The following is a 15,704-nucleotide window of genomic DNA, read 5'->3' as shown; positions in this document are numbered from 1 at the left end:
TAAACTTAAGTTTTACAGCGTAAGCAATAATCTAGTATCAAAGTCAAAATCTAGAACGGCATGAACAAAATACTGAATTGCAAATCTCAAGTGAACTATATGTTGCAACTTACAGTAAGAAAACGATTAAGATCAGGAAAGTCGAAAACGTTGGCAATTTCAGACAAGGTATTTAAAGCCATTTCTCTTTGGTGAGCCACATCTTGTTTTCGCATGTCAGCATTCTGGCATGGAGTACTCGGAAGTGCTGTCATCTGACTAGAGTGAAGGGATTCTACCAAAAACTAGAGCAAAAACCATTTTATTGTTAGTTTTCACACAAAGAAGGAATTTTAACTAATACTTTTTAAGCTACCATAGAGGGCAGTATCAAATCGTATTCTACATTATCTGAATTGGTTCATTCAATTTTTATAACAACCTTAATGAGGCAGAGTATGTCACAACCTGCCTTTTACAGATGACATAATCAGGCCTAGTTAAAAAACTTGAATATCATGCTAAGGATTATACCACAAATAAATTCAGTATTTTAGCATAACCTAACTTTTCAGCCATTAATTGAATATATTTAAAACAAAGTGTCATATAACATAGTATCAAGGCATAAAAGAGTTTACTATCACTAAAAGGGTATACATCATTATAAGATGATTTTCTTCCTCCCCCATTTATAACCTGTATCTTCAGACCAATATCCTAAAATATAAAAATGGCAAGATTTCAGTTCTATTAAATAAACTAAATACATCCTTTTTAACAATTATTATTATTATTTTTCTTTTAGACAGAGTCTCGCTCTGTCACCCAGGCTGGAGCACAGTGGTGCGATCTCGGCTCACTGTAACGGCCACCTCCTGGGTTCAGGCGATTCTTCTGCCTCAGCCTCCTGAGTAGCTGGGATTACAGGTGCTCATCCCCATGCCTGGTTAATTTTTGTATTTTTAGTAGAGATGGGGTTTCACCATGCTAGCCAGGCTAGTCTCAAACTCCTGACCTCAGATGATTCGCCCACCTTGGCCTCCCATAGTGCTGAGAATTCAGGAAATGAGTCACCACGTCCAGTCTTAACAATAATTTTTTAAAGCAAGCACAATGCTTTCTTTTTAAAACCAGGCACAGTGGCTCATGACAGTAATCCCAGCACTTGCAGAGGCAGAGGTGGGAGGATCATTTGAGGCCAGGAGTTAGAGAGCAGCCTGGGCAAAATACAGCTGCTGTCTCTAAAACCCCATCTCTAAAAATAAATAAATAAATAAATAAATAAATAAATAAATAGCTAGGTGTGGTGGTGCACACCTGTAGACAAAATACAGCTGCTCTAAAACCCCATCTCTAAAAATAAATAAATAAATAAATAAATAAATAAATAAATAGCTAGGTGTGGTGGTGCACACCTGTAGACCCAGCTACTCAGGAGGCTAAAGTGGGAAGATCTCTAAGCCCAGGAGTTAGAGGCTTCAATGAGTTATGATCACGCCACTCCATGATCACTGTATGTTGCCTGGACAACAGAGTAAAACTTGGTCTCTAAGAAATATTTAAAACAAAAAATAAAATAAAACTTTTAAAAAGCAAATGGAACAGATTAGATAACTCAGAAATTCGATGACACATCTACAACCATCCAATCTTTGATTAACCTGATGAAAACAAGCAACGGGGAAAGGATTCTCTATTTAATAAATGGTTTGGAGAACTGACTAGCCATATGCAGAAAATTGAAACTGGACCGCTTCCTCATACCATATACAAAAATTAACTCAAGATGGATTAAAGACTTAAATGTGAAACTCAAAACTATAAAAATCCTACAAGAAAATCTAGGCAATACCTCAGGATATAGGCACAGACAAAGATTCCATCACAAAAATGCCAAAAGCAATTTCAATAAAAGCAAAAATTGACAAACAGGATCTATTTAAACTCAAGAGCTTCTGCACAGTAAAATAAACTATCATCAGAGTGGACAGACAACTTACAGAATGGGAGAAAATTTCTGCAATCTATTCATCTGACAGAGGTCTAATATACAGACTCTACAAAGAACTTAAACAAATGTACATGAAAAAAACAACCCCATTAAAAAGTAGGCAAAGGACATAAACAGACTCTTCTCCAAAGAAGACATACATGCAGACAGCCAACGAACATGAAAAAAAGCTCAACATCACTGGTCAAAACTACAATGAGATACCATCTCACGCCAGTCAGTATGGCTATTATTAAAAAGTCAAAAAACAGACACTGGCAAGGTTTCGGAGAAGAAGGAATGCTTTTATACAGTCGGCGGGAGTGTAAATTAGTTAAACCATTGTGGAAGACAGTGTGGCAATTCCTCAAAGACCGAGAGGCAGAAATACCATTTGACCCAGCAATCCCGCCACTGGGTATATATCCAAAGGAACATAAATCATTCTGTAATAAAGATACATGCACATGTAGGTTCACTGCAGCACCATTTACAATAGTAAAGTTGGCCAGGTGCGTTGGCTCATGCCTGTAATCCTAGCATTTTGGGAGGCTGAGACAGGTGGATCGCTTGAGGTTAGGAGTTCGAGACCAACCTGGCCAACATGGTGACACCTCATCTCTACTAAAAATACAAAAATTAGCCAGGCGTGGTGGCAGGCACCTATAATACCAGTTACTAGGGAGGCTGAGGCAGGAGAATCCCTTGAACCTGGGAGGTGAAGGTTGCATTGAACTGAGATTGCATCATTGCACTGCAGCCTGGACAACAGAGCAAAATTCCATCTCAAAAAAAAAAAAAAAAAGCAAAATCATGGAGTTAACCTAAATGTCCATCAATGATAGACTGGATAAAGAAAATGTGGTACATATATACCATGGAATACTATACAGCCACAAAAAGGAACAAGATCATGTCCTCTGCAGGGACATTAATGGAATTGGAAGCTATTATCCTCAGCAAACTAACACAGGAACAGAAAACCAAACACCACACGTTCTCACTTATAAGTAGGAGCTGAATGATGAGAACACATGGACACATTGAGGGAACAACACACACTGGGGCCTGTCAGGGGGGTGGAGGAAGGGAGAGTATCACAAATAATAGCTAATGGATGCTGGGCTTATACCTAGGTGATGAGATGACCTGTGCAGCAAACCTCCATGGCACATGTTTACCTATGTAGCAAACCTGTACACACGTAATATACCCCTGAACTTAAAATAAAAGTGAAGAAAAAAGAAAAGCAAGTAAAACAAAACATGTATAAATATTCTTCTTTTTTGTAACTCTTAAAAAGTACCACTGTTGCCTATAATCAAGACAAATGCTCACTCTTACCTGACAAATGGGTTTCTTATACTGGCTGAAAAAATTTTGCAGTTTAACACTTTTAGCTGCAACCAGAGCTCTAATTTCTGTGTATGCTGCTCCAGAGACAGATGCTGACTTGGATAACAAACAATGCAATAAGTGCAAGAGTGCAAAAGGTACCAAATCTCCTTTTGCGGCCCTAAAATTAAAAACAACATACATATAAATACACACACACACACACACACACACACGTATCTCCAATATCCCAGAAACAAATGGAAATCTAAGAAAACATTCATGTTGACTCACATTTTGTCTATAATTTCACAAATACCATATCACCATTTTTAACAGCAAGCAAATAAAAAACGAGAATGGCCAAAATAAATAAGGAAGAATACAAATGCTGCCAAGTATACCTTCCAATATCCCCTGTTGTAAGAATCAAGGTATCCTTCAGCTCATAATTTCTTGATATTTGGGCATGTGTATATGCTTCCTTCATTCTTAAGACAAAAAGCTAGAACAACAAAATTAACTGGTTAAAGAAATTTTTAGAGCTAGGCTGATGTAATCTAACTGTTAAGAACAAAAATTATCAACCTCCTTTATAAATCCATCTTCAGAGTCCAAGGATTCCAATATATGCTTGATATTTCCACTAAAAGCCACTCTAACATCTTTGTCTGGATCTTCCATTAAATTTAATAAAGTTCCAAGAACTGCTTTTACATCTGTTTCATCTTCTCTAAAATCAAGATGCTTACAAAGATGATGCAGATTATCTATGAAAGCTGAAGGACAAGAGTATACAATACCTAATTTAACATTAAATGTCAAGGTTGTACTGTAAAAATATTGCCAACAAATAATATGCCACAAAGAATCCTAAGTTCTCTTATAATGTTAATGTTTCATATTTAAGTATGTATAGCACACAAAATCTTAGGAAATTAAAATGGATACTTAGAAATCAAAATTTACTTTATATTTAATAAATGTCACATAGGAGAGAGGGTCTTGCTCTGTCACCCAGGCTAGAGTACAGTGGCACGATCACAGCTCACTGCAGCATGCAGCCCTGACCTCCCTGGTTCAAGGGATCCTCCCACTTCAGCCTCCCAAGTAGCTGGGACCACAGGTATGCACCACCACGCCTGGCTAATTTTTGTATTTTTTGTAGAGATAGGGCTTCATCATGTTGCCCAGACTGGTCTCGAACACCTGAGCTCAGGCAATCCACCTGTTTTGGCTCTCCCGAAGTGCTGGGGTTAAAGGAGCGAACCACTGCACTTAGCCTGTAAATAATTTAAATCTAAAATAATTTCCAGAATTGTTACAAAATAACAAGTCTCTTTCAGATTTTGTAGACCATTATATGTTACCAAGATAGGCTTAAAAACACATTGCAGGCCAGGAGTGATGGCTCATACCTGTAATCCCAACACTTTGGGAGGCCAAGGTGGGAGGATCACTTGAATCTAGGAGTTCAAGACTAGCCTGGGCAACAAAGTGAGATCCCTCTCTACAAAAAATTTTAAAATCAGCTGGGTGTAGTGGCACATACTATGCTCCCAGCTACTCAAGAGGCTGAGGTGGGAGGATCACTTGAGCCTGGGAGGTCAAGGCTGCAGGCTGCAGTGAGCCGTGACCATGCCACTGCACTCCAGCCTGGGTGACAGAGCAAGACCCTGTCTCTTAAAAAAAAAAAAAAGATAGAAAGGCCAGGCATGGTGGCTCATGCCTGTAATCCCAGTACTTTGGGAGGCCAGGGCAGGTGGATCACCTGAGGTAAGGAGTTGGAGACCAGCCTGACCAACATGGTGAAACCCCATCTCTACTAAAAATGCAAAAATTTGCCCGGCATGGTGGTACGCGCCTGTAATCCCAGCTACTCCGGAGACTGAGGCAAGAGAATTGCCTGAACCCAGGAGGTGGAGGTTGCAGTGAGCCAAGATCGCGCCATTGTACTCCAGCCTGGGCAACAAGAGTAAAACTCCGTCTCAGAAAAAGGAAAAAAAGAAAAGAAAAGAAAAGAAAAGCACATTTCTAAGGGGGATCTTAGCTTTATTGTTAACCTTACATTACAAGATTTAGGGAGTACTTTCCATTGCTTTGAAAACTTGAGAACAAGTTTCAACTTACTACCTAAACAAATGGATCTTCTAAGTATTTGTATAAATCTCATGCTTCGTAAAAACTTATACTCCATTACCACTGGAAAGTGGCCAAGAAGATACACTCTATAGTCCTCAGCTGGGCAAAGTAATCTATTTGAAGTTCTCAAAGTCCAATGTGTCCAACAGGGGACACATTAAGAAGGTCTCTGGTATCACTAAAGAAGATATAGAATATTGAATCTTACAATATTGAAACGACCATAGGTATGCCCCATTTAGGCTGTCAAATCACAAAAGTATTCGAAGAAATCCCAAAATCACCTCTCCTATAGGTTCTGTGATGCGATCTAATACCAGTTATCTCATTTATAACTAATCAATACTGAGCGCTGAATCTATAAAGCAAGTAACTTTCTGTAATTTTTCAAGGCTTCAGCCTAATTCTTTTACTGATTTGAAAAGCAGAGTTTAAATAGGTTTTAAAATATTAAATAAGTCATAATCACTCACCAAGTTTTACTGCACTAGGTGTTTTCTTTTTCAGTAGGAAAAGGAATGGCTTGCAAACAGACGCTTTTAGTTGGGAAGATGAACATTCATGTTGAGAAGTGGCTTTCAAGTTCCTACAGAAGAGGTCCACATGTTCATGTTCAGAGAAAGGTTCTGTTAAAGAGCTTGTCAGATAAAACATGCCATGAAGAGTACAGACAAGTTGACCAAGTATAGAAGCAAATTCTTTCTTGATAATGTCAGAATCATCTTTGACTTTATCTCTGGGGAAAAAAAAAGAAAAAGTACTAAACTTTCTTGCCTAATTTTGTGGTCTAAATAGTCTTGCTTAATTTGGGACAAAAGTACTGGTAAAACAAAGTCTAGAAGGAAAAAATGTTAAATTCTAAAACTAAAAGCAACATTTGCTTTACATATTCAACAATAAACATAACCCTGCATATATAGCCAGAGAATTATGATCTTTCCAATAGAGTGATATATTAAAATTAAAATCTTAGTACATACATTAGAATCTTGGGAACTCTGTTACAAGAATTCTGCTGCTGCAATAAGATAAAAAATCCACTAACACAACTAGCCCGGATTACTTCATGGGAGCTCTGCAGGGCCCAGTTGTAAACTGCTGTTCTCCATTCAAGGAATATTCTTCTTGGAAACAGAGTCAGAAGAAACACACATCGTGACTGTGCCTGTGGTGCTGAAAAAATTAAGTCTGTTAAACATGATTTCTACTAATGTTAATTTTATGTATACACATATACATATGTAAGTAACATTTGTGTATATATAAAAAAAGTCAAGTAACATTTAAAATACATTAAATACCTAATTTAATTAAAAGCTCCTTTTCAGAAAATAAAGTGCACTGAAGAAGGTCTATACACAACCTTACTAAATAATCAAGGAAATGTAAATTGAAAATCATACCTACCAGATAAGAAAAAGAAAAAAGTTTTATAACTCCATGACATTTTTTATTTTCTAGATAGCAAAAATTTTAAAGTCAGCTAAGTGTCAGTGAGGATGTGGAACCCATACTCTGCTAACAGGAGTGTAAACTGGCATATCTTTGGAGAACAATACAGCAGAATAGAGGTGAAGATGTGCAAACTCTATAACCCAACAATACTACTCTTACGTAGGTAAAAACGTTAAAAAGTGCTTCTCAAACTTTAATACGGATATGAATCACCTATCTTGTTAAAATGTAGATTCTGATTCAGTAGGTCTGGGTGGAGCATAAGATTCTCCATTTCTTTATTTTATTTTATTTTTTTTTTAAATGTGCTCTCTCAGCAGAATCAAAGATGCTCCATTTCTAACAAGTCCCTAAATGGTGGCGATGCTACCGGTCTGTGGACCATACTTTTCAAACAGCAAGGCCTTAGAATGACTAAAGAATCATTTATAAAAATATTCATTTAAATGTTGCATGTAATTGTGAAAAGCTGGAAACAACGTGATTGTCCACCAAAAGGAGGTCTGATAGTGTCTATCCATACATTTGGCTACTATTCAGAAGTTTAAATAAAAACTAGAGTTACCCATATCACCAAGGATAAGTCTCATAAAGATAATGTTGACCAACAAAATGTAAGCTGTAAGAAGCAAAACAATTTCTTTTATTATTTACAAATAAACACATATATAGTAAAAGTAATAGAACATTCAACAGAACAATCAACACCAAATTCAGAACAGTAGTAATCTCTGGGGGAAAAAAATGGGGGGAATGAAATCATAGAGGAACAAAGGGCTTCCATCATATCTCTAATATTTTTATTTCCTTTTTAAAAAAAATTTCATGAAGAGAGGGAAGGGTGAAGAGAAACTGACTTTAAAGGGCTATGTTTTTATTTCTTTTTTCTTTTTTTTGATACAGAGTCTCACTCTGTTGCCCAGGCTGGAGTGCAGTGGCGCAATCTTGGCTCACTGAAACCTCTGCCTCCTGGATTCAAGAGATTCTTGCATCTCAGCCTCCCTAGTAGCTAGGACTACAGGCACAAGCCACCATGCCTGGCTAATTTTTGTATTTTTAGAAGAGATGAGGTTTTGCCATGTTGGCCAGGCTGGGCTCAAGCTCCTGACCTCAAGTGATCCACATGCCTTGGCCTCCCAAAGTGCTGGGATTACAGGTGTGAGCCACCGTGCCTGGCCTAATGTTTTTATTTCTTAAACTGAGAAGTTGGTATAAGAATTTTTGGTACATTGTTCTTCTTTTTAAAATATTTCTCAAATACTTCCTAATTTTATTAAATGAAGATAATGACATGTAAGGATACATTGCAAATGTTTTACAAAAAGAAAGGAAATGGGATATGTGGGGCAGGATTTTATGTGTTACTTTTTATATATCTAACCCCTTTCTGAATTATTAAAAATATAACTGCTCTTTTAATTATTGAAAAAAATTTAAATAAGTCTTAGAAGTCCTATATAGAGGTGAGTTAAAACAAACCACACAAAGCCGGGCATGGTGGCTCACGCCTGTAATCCTAGCACTTTAGAAGGCTGAGGCAAGTGGATCACTTGAGGTCAGGAGTTCAAGACCAGCCTGGCCAACATGGTGAAACCCCACCTCTACTAAAAATACAAAAATTATCTGGGTGTGGTGGTGCACACCTGTAATCCCAGCTACTCAGGAGGCCGAGGTAGGAAAATTTGCAGAAAGCCAAGATTGCGCCACTGCACTCCAGCATGGACGACAGAGTAAGACTGTGTCTCAAAAATAAATAAATAAATAAAACAAACCACACACAAACATATTCTTGTGAGCACTTACAATAGCTATCTGAAATCCTATGGCTTAATGTTAGAAGATTAGTGGCAAATGTGGTCAACTTTAAACAGCCATCATCAGAATGGGAATAAATCCATGGAAGTGAGAGCATTCCACATAAATCTTCCAGGATATGATCTTCAAATGAACTGTTTACTACAGAAGCACAAAATAAGTCATTAATTATAACTTTTCCTTAATCATATCTCTTTTAAACAAAAATAAAGACATTTGAAATACCAAATACTGTTATAATGATCATTCGATAAGAAGAAAATTCTTAACACAGAGATCCATAAATGATGGTCTGAGGTCTGTGAACCCAAAGAAATTAAATGTGACTTTATAAAAACATGTATCTATGCCTTTTTTAAAGAAGAACCACAGCATTCCTCAAACTCCCAAATCAAAAAACTTTAAAGTTATAAATAATTTCTATTGACTAAAGAATCAAAATATTACGCACATAAACTGGCAACTCAGAAATTGACAAATTTAATAGAACTGAAATCAAGAACAAACTTCTGGGTATTCCATGCACTTAGGCTTCAGGCAAAAAAGAAAGCGTATTTCTATACTGATTATCTTTAAAGGTTATTCTGATCTATTGCTTATTTGTACTCACCTTGCATATAAATCAAAGCATCATAAATTTTCACCACCTTATCAATGGTTGCCTCCAGGTCTGGTTTCTGAACAGTTTCTAACAAACTTCTACAGCTCTTAAGCACTTTTGTGTAAAAATCCAATGACATCCAAGTTATCACTACAGAAGGTTTCTTCTTGGATTTGTGTTGACAGTCCTTGAAAGTAGGGCTGCAGTAAGTACATTTTATTAAAGACGTTGGAATTAAGACGAATTTTGTTATAGTCAAACGTAAAATTGTAGTAAAGCCAAAAGAAATTGTGAGTACAAAATTTATAACAATTTAAATATGCAAATCAAGTAATCATTATTTTAAATTTAATCTATTTATGTCAGCTTAAATCACTCTTAGGATTTGGGAACTAAAATTACTTTGGGAGGCTGACGTGGGAGGATCACTTGAGCCCAGGAGTTTGAGAACAGCCAGGACAATACAGGGAAACCCATCTCTACAAAAAAATTTTTTTTAAATTAGGGTATGGCGGCATATGCCTATAGTCCCAGCTACTTTGGAGGCTCACCTGAGCCCCGTACGGAGATCAAGGCTGTAGTGAGCCATGATCATGCCACCGTACACCAGCCTGGGAGACAAAGCGAGACCCTGTCTCCAAAAGCCAAACACTGGGTTTTTGAGTTGTACACAAATGTGTTCTGGTACTTTCTAACCATGCGTCCCCAAGAAAGTCAGTTTTGGCTTCAGATAAAAAAGAGCCTCAGTTTCTCTGAGTGTCAATTTCTAATTTTTAAAGTGGGCATAACAGCATTTACCTTAGAGGACTACTGTAAATATTAACTAAGATATATACAGTGCTTAGCACTGTGCCTAGCATTTGACTCAATAGAAAATAAATTTCTTAACTACTTCAGTGAAAAGTTTGTGTTCTAAGGTCACATGATTCAAGTGAATAATGAGTAAACAGTAAATCCAAGTCCATTACAGGAAACCCAACCCCAAGAAACAAGAAGTTTGTTTTACCAGTTCATGTTTTGATGAGAACAATGAACAGTACACAGAGCAGTCAGTTGTAAGACAACAGCGATTCCTTCTAACATCTCAATAACAGGATTCTTTAGGCCACTGTATTCAAGGGAAATCTGAAGGGATTCAGCTTTCTGTTTCAGTGCACTCCATAATACGCTCTTTTGGTTCATGTTCACATGTTTAATTCTATAATTATGAATACAGTAGAGAGATATTCTTATGCAATATAAATTTGGTTAAAACATGAAACATATTTAGAATAAAACATACTATGTAATATCAACTATTGAAATTCATATTAAGATTTAAAACAATTAAAACAATGTTCAGAACTAACTGAAATATAGCAATTATTTAGCTACTTTATAAAAATTGTTAACATTTTAAAAATTGCTAATAGATGCACAGTCTCAAAGATTTTTCACCTATTAAAAAGTTAAATTAGATAAGCATGTAAAAACATGCAAACTAACTATATTTAACCATGAAATGTTTTATACTACTGACAGTCTACAAGAATTATTAAAATATTTTAAGCACTCCCTTGGCTACATTTAGAGAGATGTTCTTTGTGTATTTAAATCAAAGCACTTAACTAATAAGTTGAATTTCAAAAGTGAACAAAGTTTTATTTAATGGCTAAATACAAACTGAATGAAGGTCATCATACTCCTCAGTCTGTTTTGGTGCTCTTTTAGAAGGGTTTAGAGATGAGCTGAGACGACGCCTTTTGGGTGATATTCCATCACTATTACTGCTGAGGTTTTCCTGTTGAGTTTGGCATTGAATCTCCTCAATGATTTCCATACTTTCCATTTTCAAAGCTGCATAAAGTGGGCCCAACAAGTACTGAGAAAATAAAAAATAATTTCCAGAAATATTCCTTAGAAAATATATTTATATTATTCATAGGTAGCAAGAATGTATTAGATGTTAGTCAGATGTTTTCTAGTGAAACTACTTTTAGAGTCTCATAAAGCAAAACAAACATCTAAATTGATCTATATTATTTAAGTCTATATATAGACTATGGTTCTATAGTCTCAGAAGGTTTAAGACAAATCCTTCTCTCTACATCCTGTTTTTCCTCTTGCCAAAATGCTATAAATTTTAATTCCCTTATAAAAAATGTTGTAAGGGAATTACCAACTTTTTTCATGTAACAAATCCAGCAAGATTAATAAATTAAAATATTTAATCAAGTTACTGCATCTCTGATGATTTTATTGTATTTCCTGACTCCCACAGTCCAAACAGAAAAAAGCACATAATTTGGCATGATTAATCATTCATAGGTTTTCTAAAAGTGATTGATTATAACTTGTCAGACACAAAATCTATTTGAGTGATCAAAGCTTCTGCAATTAAGTTGATAACTGCCCCCTTTTAATTAATAATGCAACAAATACATTTACACATCACAGATTCTACTTAGAAACATTCTACTCCATTGGCAGTTCATTACCAACTTAAACAACAAATCCTTCTGAAATCAAAGTAAAAGTCCATAATAGTGAGCCAGACTACACTATGAAAATCATTATGTTCCAAATATAAATCACTATTAAAGATATTCCATTTCCTTATTATTACATTTTGCACATATGTATACAATTAAATGATGAACAAAATACATACTTAAGAAGTAACCTGAAAAATTACTTACCTCTGCATCTACCTGAATTCCAAGCACATCCAAAAGAGCTTTACAAATATTTGTCACATAGACCTTCCTGACTTGTAAAGCAGATTCATACCCAGCTGGCACAAATTTAAGAAAATACTGCAGTAAATGGCACAAAGCTGCTTTTAGCAAATCAGACTTAAGCCGCATGAGCACACCATCTTCAAACATGACACAGAGTTTTTCCAGCAGCATATTTAAATAAACAGGTTCAATATTTCTATAAGCTTCTGCTTCAAAGGGAAATAGTGTCTTTATCAGCTTTGATAATGGCTCTTCATAGAGTTTCAATTGGTCAGTATCCATTTCTACAAGGTGTTTTAATAATTCCAAAAATGAGCTGAAAAAAGTGCTAGCTGGTTGTGCTGGTAGTCCTCCAAGCTGAAAAAGTTCAGTTAAAAAGCTAATTGCTAGTGATTTAATTTTTGGACTACCATACTCTAGCAGTACACAACCTATCTGCCAAAGTAAGAGTTCTTGCCTTCTAAAAAACACAATTGCAATAATACGAGTAAGAACCGTTAATAAAGTGACTTCAATAAATTCTAAATTTTGCATACTTATCAACCGCAAAGGAGCTGATTGTAAATATCCCATGTGTTCATCTAATTGACTTAAAAATCGGCTAATGACCACTGGCCATTCCACAGCATGACCCATCACATTTCTTCTATGGAGGTAAACCAAGTCTTCAAAAAGTTGTAATAATTCTTTCGTGAGTACCCCAAAAATAGCAGGACTCTTGCTTTTAAAAAGAAATAATAATGAACAGATGACTTCACAGATTTTCTTGTGTAACAAATGACAGGAGGGAGTTGCTGCAATCCGCAGAAGTCTTGTTATGATCCAATTACTGAATTCTTTGAAATAAACAAAAAAGATATTAAATAAACAAGTATATCTGAAGTGCTAATTCATTTGCTAAATCCTTGATGATTGACTTTTAAAGAATAAACTTCACTAACAAAAGAGTGTAAAACATTCCTTTCACAGTGGAAACATAATAGTTTAGAACACAGGCATACCCAGTTTTGTTGCATTTTGCAGATGCTGCATTTGTCACAAATTGAAGGTTGTGGTAACTCTGCATCAAGCAAGTATATCAGTGCCATTTTTCCAACAGCATGTGGTCACTTCATGTCTCTGTATCCCATTTTGGTGATTCTCACAATATTTCAAACATTTTCATTATTATCATATCTGTTATGGTGATCTGTGATCAGTGATGTTTGATGTTGCTATTGTAATTGTTTGGAGCTGTCATGAACCACATCAATATAAGGTGGCAAACTTAATAGATAAATGTATGTGTTCTGACTGCCCCACCAACCAGCAGTTCCCCATCTCTCTCCCTCTCCTTGTGTCTCCCTGCTCCCTGAGACACAGTATTGAAATTAGGTCAATTAATAACCCTTATAATGGCCTCTAAGTGTTCAAATGAAAGAGTCGCACATCTCTCACTTCAAATCAAAAGCTAGAAATGATTAAGCCTACTGAGGAAGGCATGTTGAAAGCCAAGACAGGTTGAAAGCTAGGCCTCTTTCACCAAACAACCAACCTGTTCAAGAAAAAGTTTTTGGACGAAATTAAAAATGCTACTCCACTGAACACACCATTGATGAGAAAGTGAAGCAGCCTTATTGCTGGTATGGAGAAAGTTTTCATAGTCTGAATAGAAGATCAAATCATTAAAAGATGAGGAAATTTCCAGTAGGAAAAAAAGAAGATCAAACCAGCCACAACATTCCCTTAAGCCAAAGCCTAATCCAGAGAAAGGCCCTCAACACCAAGGCAAGACCCTCCACCAGCACAAATATTACAACTTGCTGAAGGATCATATAATCGTTAGCATTTTTTAGCAATAAAGTATTTTTAATTGTTTTTTAGACATAATGCTATTCCACACTTAATATACAATGTAAACATAACATATATGCACTGGGAAACCAAAAAATTCACATGACTTACTTCATTGCAATATTCACTTTATTGTGGTGGTCTGGAACTGAACCCACAATATTTCTGAGGTATGCCTGTACCAACTTTGGAGTCAAAAAGACAAGGCCCTAGCTTTCCACTTACTAATTGTATAAACTTTTCATTTCTCTGAATCTTTGTAATTTCATGTATGAAAGGAGAATAATGCTATCTATGTTATGGGTTACTGTGAGGACCAAATAAGACAATGTACATGAAATAGCACAGTTCCAAAGTAAAATAAATGTTCAATAAAGGGTAGCTATTGTCATTCCTTCAACTAAAATTTGAGTGGTGACTCTGTCTCAGGTCACAAGAATAAATCAGTCATAGTCCTGTCCTCATGAATCGCACAGTACAGTTTGAGCTTTTTGACTGCAACAAAGAAATAACATTTTATATCACGACCCAGTACATATACATGCATTTTATTTAAATATTTAAAATAAAAGGTTCACGAAATAGTACTTATTCTTATTACATACAATGTACTCTAATATTTTCTTCTTTTTTTCTTGAGACAGGTTCTCACTCTGTCACCCAGGCTGGAGTACAGCAGCACAGTCTTAGCTCACTGCAATCTCTGCCTCCCAGGCTAAAGCAATTTGTGTGCCTCAGCCTTCCGAGTAGCTGGTACCACAGGCATGTGCCACCACGTTCAGCTAATGTTTTTGTTTTGTTTTGGCTTGGTTTGGTTTTGGTAGAGACAGGGTTTCGCCATGTAGACTAGGCTGGTCTCGAACCCCCAAAGTGTTGGGATTACAGGCGTGAGCCACCACGCCCAGCCGATATTTGCTAGTTTATTTCATCTTGTTTTAAATGCTGGTAATTGCCTAATGTCATAACCCACTAGTGGGTTATGATTTGTAGTTTAAAAACTACTGTAGGAAAGAATATAGACAAACCAATGATTAGAATACAGTTTAATAGCCTCTACGATAGATGAAATGCAGAACACTTAGTACTAAGAGAGAATAAAGGAGTAACTAAGCCAGTTCTAAGCAGTTAGAAGTAGTGCTCAGAAAAAAACTTCTTGGAGGACATGCTATCAAAGTTGAGTTAAAGTTCGAGTAAAAAATTTTTACATACTTTATCCACTATAAAAAAAAATGTTTATTTTGCATCTCTTTATGAAGACACCAATGAAGGGACAAAAGTAGTAGGTGCAATAAGGAATAACCCTAGAGAAAAGCTTCAATATACAGAAGAGCAGTCAGCAAACTTTTTTTAAAGGACCAGATAGTATTATTTTTTGGCTTGAGTGCCCAAGTTGCCTCTGTAGTAGTCACAGACAATAAGTAAAAGAATGAGCATGGCTGTGTTCTAATAAAACTTTGCTTACAAAAAATGAAGCCAGGCACAGTAGCATGTGCCTATAATCCCAGGTATGCAGGAAGCTGAGGCAGGAGGATCCCTTGAGTCTAGCAGTTCAAGACCAGCCTGGGCAATATAGCGAGACCCTGTCCCATTTCTAAAAAAAAAAAAAAAAAAAAAAAAAAGGGAAACAAAACAAAACACAAAAACTTAGGTCACAAAAACAGGCAGCCACACTGTGGACTAAAGCTTGCCAATCTCTGATCTAGAAGAAAGAGATTACCAAAAACAGAAAAAAGAAAACTATGCCAAAGTGTTCAATGGCAAATAAACAAATTTGATTATTTCTAAGTACCTAGTACACAATACTAAAAAGAAAACAATAAGGATATGTGAA

General features: G+C 36.0%; 1 protein-coding gene across 4 annotated transcripts in view; it reads right to left on the bottom strand.

The window, feature by feature from the left end:
* The window catches only part of ATR (ATR serine/threonine kinase), a 124,331-nt gene that overhangs the window by 96,032 nt on the left and 12,595 nt on the right, over positions 1 to 15,704 (bottom strand). For all 4 annotated transcript variants that reach the window (XR_004182267.1, XM_031663710.1, XM_031663712.1 and 1 more), the window contains exons 4-14: positions 11,999 to 12,876; positions 11,003 to 11,181; positions 10,327 to 10,518; positions 9,330 to 9,520; positions 8,708 to 8,860; positions 6,430 to 6,622; positions 5,923 to 6,185; positions 3,896 to 4,086; positions 3,712 to 3,812; positions 3,317 to 3,488; positions 114 to 284 (exon numbers count right to left, since the gene is read on the bottom strand). Coding sequence is in view for 3 of the 4 variants with exons in the window: in XM_031663710.1 (XP_031519570.1) it covers positions 114 to 284; positions 3,317 to 3,488; positions 3,712 to 3,812; positions 3,896 to 4,086; positions 5,923 to 6,185; positions 6,430 to 6,622; positions 8,708 to 8,860; positions 9,330 to 9,520; positions 10,327 to 10,518; positions 11,003 to 11,181; positions 11,999 to 12,876 (2,684 nt within the window). In the remaining variant the exon portion in view is untranslated. The remainder of the gene's footprint in view (positions 1 to 113; positions 285 to 3,316; positions 3,489 to 3,711; positions 3,813 to 3,895; positions 4,087 to 5,922; positions 6,186 to 6,429; positions 6,623 to 8,707; positions 8,861 to 9,329; positions 9,521 to 10,326; positions 10,519 to 11,002; positions 11,182 to 11,998; positions 12,877 to 15,704) is intronic.

This window comes from Papio anubis, chromosome 2 (assembly GCF_008728515.1).
Source record: "Papio anubis isolate 15944 chromosome 2, Panubis1.0, whole genome shotgun sequence".
Classification (NCBI taxonomy): Eukaryota; Metazoa; Chordata; class Mammalia; order Primates; family Cercopithecidae; genus Papio; species Papio anubis.
This window is presented reverse-complemented; position numbering and strand designations above follow the sequence as displayed.